Source organism: Muscardinus avellanarius (genome assembly GCF_963383645.1).
Source record: "Muscardinus avellanarius genome assembly, chromosome: X".
NCBI lineage: Eukaryota > Metazoa > Chordata > Mammalia > Rodentia > Gliridae > Muscardinus > Muscardinus avellanarius.
In genome coordinates this window covers 10198414-10208976 of record NC_137792.1, presented here as the reverse complement: position 1 = coordinate 10208976, position 10563 = coordinate 10198414, and the positions used below count along the sequence as shown (strand labels likewise).

At 41.8% G+C, this 10563-nt stretch overlaps 1 protein-coding gene across 1 annotated transcript in view; it reads left to right on the top strand.

Annotated features, from left to right (window-relative positions):
- Nucleotides 1-6041: 6041 nt before the first annotated feature.
- Nucleotides 6042-10563, top strand: part of LOC308278786 (mortality factor 4-like protein 2) — a gene marked incomplete at both ends in the record, with an annotated part of 45062 nt that continues 40540 nt past the window's right edge. Inside the window, one exon of the mRNA XM_080718802.1 lies at nucleotides 6042-6068. Within this exon, the coding sequence (XP_080574928.1) occupies nucleotides 6042-6068 (27 nt within the window). The remainder of the gene's footprint in view (nucleotides 6069-10563) is intronic.

The following is a 10563-nucleotide window of genomic DNA, read 5'->3' as shown; positions in this document are numbered from 1 at the left end:
TAGGGGTGAGAGAAGATAAAGAAATAAAAGAAACAGGAAAGGAGACCAACAGGGAAGAAAAGAGGGACTGTAGCTTTAATTATAAAAACTTCATGCTCACCCTTCCCTTCACTCTGACGGCCTTATAAGGTCCAATAAATCTTAAAGGACTATAAGTCCAGTTAATTGCTGCCTATATATTTTGTTAGCTTAGAGGATACATTTTAGATTGATCAAAGAAGTCTAGAGAAAGGTATAGGTACAACCCAAGTGCTATCTGTCAACTATATAATGTCAGCCTGATGAGTCTGAGAAGTACCAGACCACCATTGTCTGCCCTGTGCTCTCATTGGGCTGACACCGAACTCAGGCTCATCACCTACAAAGTTTCCTATAAAAGAAGAGCCATGCTCCCCTAAATGTGTGTTGCACTCTGCACACCACCTGTATTTGCCCTTGAGTGTGTATTTCTTGCTTTACTAAAACAACTTCCATCTATGTCTCTGACTGGCATGTGCTAAAATTCTTTTCTGCCACAAAAGCCAAGGACCCTACCAATTCTTAGTTGTGCTTCCCCACTGGAAACTGTTCAGGACCCTTCATGGAATTTACCCTTCTCTTGTGACAAAAGCACAAGTATTATTTAGGAAGCTAGGTCCATATGAGAAACTGAGTTCATAACACAAAGGACTGGGGACAGACTTCTGGCTCTTCCTTGGATGGTCCAAATCCCAGAACTGAATCAGGAGAATGTCTGGAACATCAGGCCTTTGGTTCCAGATCCTCTTCAGCGTCACACAGCAAACACTGGAGAGAGAATTTGAATCTTTCCTCCCAAAGCTGACAATATTTCTCTACCTTGCCCGAAGGCCCTGCCATTCCCAGTCTGTCCCTCCAGGGACTCAAGGCCCAGTGACAGGAGCGAGGAAATCATGAGGAAAAAGAGAGGAGAGGGAATAGAGGGCAGGGAGAGGAGGGTGTCCAGAGCAAAGTGGAGAGCACCAGGAGCCTCTTGAATGAGCAAGTCTAGGTAATGAGCAAGGAGGGTGTTCCTAGCTATCAGCACAAAGGAGCCTAAGAAAGTGAACAGGCAAGGAAGAAAGTCCAGGGTTAATCAAAAGCACCTCAACTGTGGAATTCTTTTAAGAAATTTTTAGAAGTAAATTTCCTGGGCAAATTTTAGTTTATCTTTCATGCCAGGGAAATGTCAGCCTCTCTCCTCTAATTAGCACTACTTAAAGCCACTGTGAAACCAGAGGTAGGCTTTCATTTCCTGTTGCTTTTGTCCTGGGAGCTGCCATCGCAATCGCAGTCTGCAGAGCTTTCATTCTCTTGGCTCTCCTTGTTCTCTTTGACATTAAGAAATTCTCTTCCTCTGTGGAACAAGTGTCATTTTGTTAACACTCGATTAGTCCTTGCAACTAATGTGCATTCTGTCAAAGGGTTCGGATGGTTCCCACAGCTGTTCCACAATGCAGTTGTCCATGGGTGCCATTTTTATTTTCTGGGGCTATTAACTGGCTGGCAATAAAAAAAAAACTATTAAGCAAGCCTGGCATGATGGTGCACACCTGTAATCCCTGAATTTGGAAGGCTGGGAGAAGAGGATCTCAGGTTTGAGACCAGCCTCAGCAATTTAGTGAGGCCCTCCAACAACTTAGTGAGACCCTATTTCAAAATAAAAAATCAAAGCCAGTCATGGTGGTACATGCCTGTAATCCTAGTACCTGGGAGGCTGAGACAGGATTACCATAGGTTTGAGGTCATCTTCAGCAACTTAGAGAGACTCAGTAACCTGGGAGAGACCTTGTGCAATCCCAAGTAACACATAAAACCTAGTAAGAAGTCCTCTTTCCTGAGAAAACTTGGTCTCATAATCAGTGGGATTAAGCATAGACATTAAGAAGAGACAACAAGACCATCGTGCATGTAAACAAGCTTCCATTTAGAGCTTAGCTTATCTGACTAACTTGGGGAATTGTGGGGCACCCCAGGAACTATTTCTGAGATTTAAGTTGCACATTGAGAATTTAGGCTTGTTGCCCAGAAATGGACTCTTCTTAGAGGGAGTGATATATCCATATAACAGCCTTGGGCGGGACTGTAGGTGCTCCCTTAGAGCAAATGAGGGCTTACTCTGGATGGAAAGCAGGCTTTCTCAACTGGGACACTATTGACATTTTGATCTAGGTGACCCTGTGTCGTGGGGAGAGGCTTCTGTGTGTTGGGGAACACTTAGCAGCATTCTTGCTCCTTATTCACTCGATGCCACTGTCCCTCATGTGTGAACCCCAAATGCCCCAAAACACTGTTAAATGTCCACTATAGGAACATATCAATCATGCCTGTTGCAAACCACTGACTCAAAGCAAAATTGTTTCTTCTAATTTTTAGTGGTGCAAGCACTCTACACCCCAGCCCCCATGATTGTTTTTCTGGTGCAGTTGTAAAAGGCTTCACTTTCCTTCAAAAGGCTTTGCAGCCTTAAAAAAACCACTAGAGGGCGAGCAGGGATGCTGATTTGAACTGTTCCATAAAGGTGTCACTAAGGTCCATGGAAGAAACTGGGGAGAAGGGAAAGTCCCCTTGGGAGCTTAATGGAACCATTGATAAGAGCAAGTCCTGGGATTCTAAGAGCTTTAAGGAAGCAGCCACTAGTAGAAACACACTCCACATCCCAGTTGCTGAGAAGACCCTGTATTAGGAAGTGACTGTCCTGTGATAGACTCTTTCACCCAGGCTGAGGGAGCCCTCTGTGGGGGAGGGGTCAGCCTCCTCTGTCTGCTTGATGTGGTGACCTCAGTATAGAGAAGAAGAATGTAATTGTTCCTACCTTGGTTTTCATAAAGGGGAGATAGCATTCATTTCAGTAAACATTTATTTCAAGACTACTTTCTTACCAGGTTCTATGTTTGGTTATGGGGATATTGGCAAATGGTTACTGATATGGTTTGGATAAGTGTCCCACTGTGGCCCATATGTTGAAGATTTGGTCACTGACATGCTGCTATTGGGAGGTGGTGGAACCTTTAAGGGGAGGGGGCTAATGGAAGGAAGTTAGGTCATTGGGGATGTGGCCTTGAAGGGGATAGTAGGACCCTATCTTTTCTCTTCTCTCTTTACCTCTCAGCTCTCTCTTTAACTTCCAACCTTCCTTGAGATAGGAAGCTTCCTCTACTACATACTCCTACTATGGTGTACTGCCTTGCTCCAGGCCCTAAAGCAATAGGGCTTCCTGATCATGGATTGAAATCTCCAAAACTGTGAGCCCCAAAGACATTTTTATCTCTCTAAGTTGATTATATCAGGCATTTGGTTATGGTAACAGAAAGCTGACTATTACAGCCTCAAATTATTTACCATGCCTTTAGGTAGTTCCTTTCCACACTGACTCTGGGCAGAGTGGTGTGATTTGCTCTTGCCAATGGGGTCAATTGCAAATGTGATCCAAGCAGGGACCTAAGAAACTCGTTCTTATTGAAAACTTATCTGCTCTTGAGGCTCCTGGGGCCCTGCCATTGCTATCATGTGAATGATGAGAGACCTGTGGGCTCCTGTTATCCCAGTCGGTAGCCAGCCAATTTCCAGAAGCTGGGATGCCTCACTGGCCAGCAAGTAACTGTCATGGCTAAATACTGCAGAGGATTAGTAGAAGAAAGGCCTGGCTCAAATTGCCAACCTCTCAAATTGTCAGTACCACTAATAGTTGTAGTTTTTAGGTCATTAAGTTCTAGGGAGGTTTGTTATATAGCAAAAACTACCAGAAACACAGATGGGTAAGATATAGTTCTTGCCTTTATCACCTCACAGTCTAATAGACTAATAATTTGTGCTCAAATGGGGAAGCTGCTTGTTTAACTGGACCTTAGAGCCACACTAGTTAGTGATACTAGTCTGTCACAGCTGCCATGCCCCCCCCCCCGAATGCTAGTTAAAAGTATTAACTTGGAAACCAAAGTGCTTGGGCTCCAATCCCAGCTTCATCACTTGCTAGCAATGTGACTGGTTAGGATGCCTGATCGTTGTGACTCTGTTTCCAAAAAAAGAGATAATAATAGGAACACCTCACATAATACGTAAGGGCATTGAAGATACACATTTCTTATAACAGAGCCTGCTTCTTGGTAAGTGTTTTGAAAATACTAGCAATCTATAATTGGTCTAAAATAGAATCGACATGAAAGTTTTTCTTTTTCAACAGCCCTTTCCCTTAATACAAAAGCAATATATGTTCTTTGTGGGAAGTTGGGAAAAAAACTAGGAAACCTGTAAAGAAGGGAACAAATGTTATCCCTTAGATTTTCTGCCAATTTTAGCAATAATACATTTTCTTTGAAATCAAGCTACTCTGATCAGCTGTTGGAGAAAGGTCATTCAAGATACTCAGGGAATAAATGTATCAAGTGCTTAGCCAGGTGGAGCCCTTTATAGAGAATTCACGGAGTGTACATTTCTCTAGTTGGATTGAAGGGGATCAAGCATTTCCTTGTCCTATAGCAACCAGGGAATAATTTGGAGATCCCAATGGACTAAGTGAAACATCAGAGTTGTTAGTCAGCTTTCTGTCTCTGACAAAATACCCGAGAAATTGACTTAAAGGAGAAAAGGTTCATTTTGGTTCTCAGTTTTGGACTTTGCAGTTCATGGTTACTTGGCTCAGATGCTTTTTGGCCTTCAGGGAGGTAGTTTATCATGGCAAAGTCTGGTGCCAGAGGAAAGCCACTCAGCTCAAAGCAGCCAAGAAGGGGAGGGAGGGAAGGAGAGAGGGAGGGAGGGAGGGAGGGAGGGAGGGAGGGAGAGAGAGAGAGAGAGAGAGAGAGAGAGAGAGAGAGAGAGAGAGAGAGAAGCACACACACACACACAGAGAAAATGAATCACTTTTTTATGGTACTGGAGATTTAACCCAGGGGGATTCTACCTCTGAGATATACCCAAGCTCTATTTTTTATTTTGAAATAGGGTCTCACTAAGTTGCCAGGGAGGTAGCTAGTTACTAAGACTGGCCTTGAACCACTGATCTTCCTGTCTCAGCCTCCTAAGTACTGGGATTAAAGGTATGAGCTCATTTTTATAATAAAGCCTCTCCCCTCAAAGTTGTGATAGCACGAATCCACCAATAGGTTAATCCATTGATGATATCCTGAATCAATCACTTCTCAAAGGTCCCACCTCTTAATACTATTGCACTGGGGACTAAGCCTTCAACAAATGAGCTTTGGGGGACACATTGGACCCAAACCATAATATTCCATTCCTAGCCTCCAAAGGCTCATGTCCATTCCACAATGCAAAATTATTTAGTTCTTCTTTAAGAGTCTCCAATGTCTCAATGGTTTCGGCATTGTTTAAGAATCCAACTCCAAACTATAATCCTAGTACTGGGGAGACCGAGACAGGAGGATCACAGGTACAAGGCCAGCCTCAGAAACTGAGTGAGACCCTTTTTCTAAATATAGAGCTGGGGATGTAGATCAGAGGTATAATTCTCCTGAGTTCAATCTCAGTTCCAAAAAAAAATCCAGGTCCAAAGCCTCATATACTCTCAAGATACATTGGCACAGAGTGAACATTCCCATTCTAAAAGGAATGAACAGAATACCAAGAAAGAATAAGACCAAAGCAAGACCAAAACAGGAGGGCAAGCATTAAATCTTAGAGCTTCACATGCAGCATGCAGGGGACATGTTCATGTGAAGCACACATCCAAGGGCTTGGGCAGCCCCAACCCTCATGGCCTTGCTGGTCGCAGCCCTCATGATCACTCTTCTGGGCTTGCTTCGCTTTCTGTCTGCAGCTTCCCTGGTGTTCTCATCTCCATATTTCAAGTATCCAGGGGTTTCCACTGCAGCTGTGACTTTGCTCTCATACATCCTCACAGTCTCCTTTCAGAGACTTCCAGCTCCGACACAAATCACCTGGTCTCATGGGCTTGCCTTTGAAATCTCAGTGGAAGCCTCTGTGATCCCATAGCCCTTGCTTTCTGCATGCCTGCAAAACCAGCACTGAGTGGATGATACCCAGGTCTACCGCCAGGGGGAGAAGTTAGCCAGATCCCTGGGACCATGGCTCTAGTGGCCTCTGAATGCCTGGTGTGTGGAACACAAGGAAATGAATCCTGGAGAATCAACTTCTAGCCCACTGATCCTTGAGATTCCCTCAAAGCAGCTTTCCTATGGTCCAGTGCAGTCCTTGGCAGCTACTCTTCCTCCTCTTCCCCCTCCCCTCTTCCTCCTCCTTCATCCAGGGGTATTCTACCTCTCAGCTATACCCACAACCCTTTTTATTTTTTATTTGCAAATAGGGTCTCATAAGTTGCTGAGGGTCTTGCTAAGTTGAGGCTGACCTTGAATCTGTGATCCTTCTGTCTCAGTTTCTCAAGTTCTGGGATTAGAGGTGGGCACCAGCATGCCCATCTGTGGCCTAGTTTATTTAAAGGGGTCTTTGTTGTTAGGAATTTCCACTGTTTCCAATTTTCTTTAATTTTAAACAAGATTAACCAGTGCTCTTTTTTAAATCTAAATTTTAATTAATTAATTAATTAATTAATTTTTTTATTGGTGCACTGTATTCATACATCATAGTGGGATACAAACTTTTGTAGACATACATGCACACATCGCCCAGTCAGCCCCCACCCGATCCCCACCCCATTCCCTCCCCATCCCTCCTTCCCATGCTTGGCTTAGTGGTTGACATCTAGTATTATAGCAATTTATCCAAAATTAAAAATGATAATCTCACATAACAGTTTCATTTGTCTGATACCAAGCTTTTGATGACTTAAAGATAACATTTCAATATTTCTTTTTTCTTTCTTTCTTACCAGAGAATATTTTTTCTTTTTTTTTTTAGGTGAAACTATCATATATTTATATATTTATTTTTCAGAAAAAAAATCTATCCTAATATGGAATATGGACTCTAGATACCCACAACGATCTTGAAAAAGAACAAAGCTAGAAGATATATATTTTCTGATTTCAAACCATATAAAGCTACAATAATTGAAACAGTGTAGTACTATTCTAAAGGCAGATATATAAACCATTGGAGTTAAATAAAAGCCTAGAGCTAAATTTTTCCCTATATTGTCAAGTTATTTTTGACAAGGTTTCCACGAACATTTGGTGGTAGAAATAATAATATATTAACTAAATATTGTTGAAACATAATAATTACATGGAAAAGAATAAAGTTGGACCCTTACCTAATCCCATATACAAATATTAACTCAAAATAGATAAAAGACCTAAATATAAATCTTAAGACTATAAACTTTTAGGAGAAAATCTGGGTCATAAAACCTCACAACACTGAAATTGGCAGTGATTTCTTGGATAAGATTTCAATGGCACAGGCAACAGAAGAGTATACAAACTCCCTAAAAAATATTGTATATCCAAAGACAATGTAAACAGAGTTAACAGTTACTAATAGAATGGGATAAAATATTTCCAAATGCTATATCTGAAGGTATATTAATATTCCAACTAGAAATCCTAAAAATTAACAACAATAAAGGCAAACAATACCATTTAGAGATAGGTAAAAGACTAACATAAGTAATGAATCTCCACAGATAACCAATATTAGTTGACTGTTGGATGGAAACTCTTGTTTCTCTGGTTCTGGTGTGTGTTACCTATTTCTTCTTTGTAGTTAATCTCTTTGAGTATTTTCTCTAGCGCTGGTTTTGAAGACAAAAATTCCTTCAGTTTCTGTTTGTCATGGAAGCTTCTTATTTCTCCATCTAATTTGATAGAAAGTTTTGCTGGGTAGGAAATTTTTGGCTGGAAGTTGTTTTCTTTCAGAGTTTGGAATATGTTACTCCAAGCCCTTCTGGCTCTCATAACTTGGTTTGGGAAGTCTGGAGTGATTCTAATTGGCTTGCCTCTGAATGTCACTTGGCCCTTTGCTTTTGTTGCCTTTAAGATTCTCTGCTTGGCTTCCACATTGGTCATTTTGACAATTATGTGGCGTGGGGATCCTTTTCTCCGATCCTGTCTAAAAGGAGTTCTATAAGTTTCCTGGACCTGTGTATCAACCTCTTGCTCTATGTTTGGAAAATTTTCTGCTATTACTTCCTTGAAGAGATTGTTGATCCCTTTGGTTTCACTTTCTTTTCCCTCCTCTATTCCAATTATTCTTAGGTTAGCTCTCTTAAAATGGGCCCATATTTCTTCAATATCAGATTCCTGCTGTCGGATATTTTTTCCTAGATTAGAAACTATGCGTTCATTTTTGGAATGATCATCTTCTAAGAGTGAGTTTCTGTTCTCCATGTGGTCTAATCGGTTGTTTGTGCTTTGAATTGAGGCCTTTACTTCATTAATTGCATCCTTTATCTCTTTTTGGCTCTCTCTGAGTTCTTTTCGAAGCACCTCTATTATTTCTACACTTATTTTCCTGATTTGATCTTCTAGAAATCTCTGATTTTCTGTTTTATCGAGTTCTGATGTTATGGGGTTGTGGGCATTCATTGCTCCAGTATTATTCCTCTTTCCCATGATTTCGGAAGTTTGTGCCTTCTCTGGGTTCTTCCCTTGGGTCACTATGACTTCACTTAAGGTGTTCTGGATCTCGAGTCAGTAGTATCTCAGACCCCACTACTCCTTTACTGGGTTGTATCACAGAGTCTCCCACCCAGAGAGTCGATAGAGGCTGCTTTAGACTGTGGGGGGTGCCAGGTTGGTCGTTCTCCTATGGTGTGATATCTCTGCCACCGCCACTCCCCCACTGGGTCAAGTCCCAGGGAGTACAGTACTGGGATTTCTCCTCTGTGGCGCGCAATTTGACTCACTGTTCTTGAGTATGCAGATGTAGCTGTACTGGATTCAGTGAATTCTCTGCTGCTGCCTCCGGTGGCAATATGGCGCTGCTGCCACGCCCTCGGCCGTGAGGCTGGCGTATTTCTTCTTGGTTTTGATTTCCACTCTGAATACCTGCGGTGTGTGCTGAGCTCAGCCACTGGGCGCTTTAGATTTTACCTGCGGCGAGAAATCCCGCCTGGCCGTTCCGCAGTGGCTCACCTCGGCTTGCTGTAACCATCCGGTGAATTCGCCGCTTCCGCCGGCAGTATGGCGCTGCTGCCGCATCCTCGGGCATGAGGCCGGTTATCTCCTCTGTGGCTCTGAGCTCTATTCTCAGTCCGCTTTCTCTCTGGAGCCTGGTGATTTTTTTGTTTCTCTGGTGATGGTATTTTCTGGCTATGAAAGGCGCTGATTTTGTGGTAATGGAGATTGGTTGTTAGCGGGGCTCTTAAGCCCCGCTTTTCTCGGTCGCCATCTTCCCCTCCTTCACCAGTGCTCTTTTATTACATGGTATATTACATTGATTTTCTTATGATAAATTATAAGAAAAGTTGAAGTCTTGGTCAATGCTCATCTGTTATTATGCCTCTTAACATACCTTGTCAAATGGCCTTCCAGAAAGTTGTATCCACCTATAACAGAGCCATCTATGTAGAATAGTGACTGCTTCCTTCTATTTGTTTGAGCCCTTGGCAATATTGCCTTCCCTTTCTTTCTTTCTTGGATTAAACCCAGGGGCATTGTATCTCCAAGCTACATCCCCAGACCCTTTGGCAATTTTTATTTTATTTTTCGGTGGTACGGGGGATTGAACCCAGGGGCATTCTACCTCTGAGCTCCACCATCATCCCTATTTTATTTTTATTTGTTCCACAAGGTGTTGCTAGGTTGATGAGAGTCTCAGTATTTGGTGATCAAACCTGCAATCCTCCTGTCTCAGTCTCCCAAGTACTGGGATAACAGGCATGTACCACCACATCCAACTAGTTTTTATTTTGAAATAGAGTCTTGCTAAATTGCTGAAGTTGGCCTTGAACCTGAAATCTGTCTGTTTTAGCCTTCCCAAGAACTGAGGTTATAGTTATGCATCACTGCGCTCAGCTTTATTATTCTTTCTTAAACTTAATCAAGCAGGACTTTCAAGTATGCATTTAAAATAATTCTTATTTGAATTACTCTGTTGTTTTTCTTCATGAAAAGCCTCTCCCTACTGTCCCCTAGTTCATCCACTCCATTAAAATTTGGCTAAATAACATACGCAATCATTTCTGGTTAGTGTTGACAATTCAGTAAGTTTTTCCTGTTCCTAAAGGTGGGAAGAGCTTGTTAAACTGGCACATAATTTTCTTTCGAATTTAACATTTTTAAAGGGATGAAGCAATAAGTTCAAAATAAGTATAAAAAAAAAATCTCAGAGTATATTTTGAAATTGTTAGATGTTAAACTTTCGGTGAATTCCTAATCAAGAACCTCATAATTGCTAAAACACTAAAGAAAACTCATTAAAAGTAAGCTTCATTATGAAGGTACATTTTCTTTTTTTTGGGAAAATTTTTGGACATACTTTAAGATTAGGCACTAATCTTTGAGTTCTTTAAGACCTCTTCAGAATGTTTTTTTTGTGTGTGTGTCTGGTGTTGGGGATTGAACCTGGGGGCATTCTACCTCTGAGCTACATCCCTACACTTTTTTATTTTTTTTAATTTGGGTCCTCCTGTCTCAGCATCCCACGTACTGAGATTACAAATGTGCCTTTGGCGTCAGAATTTTTTTG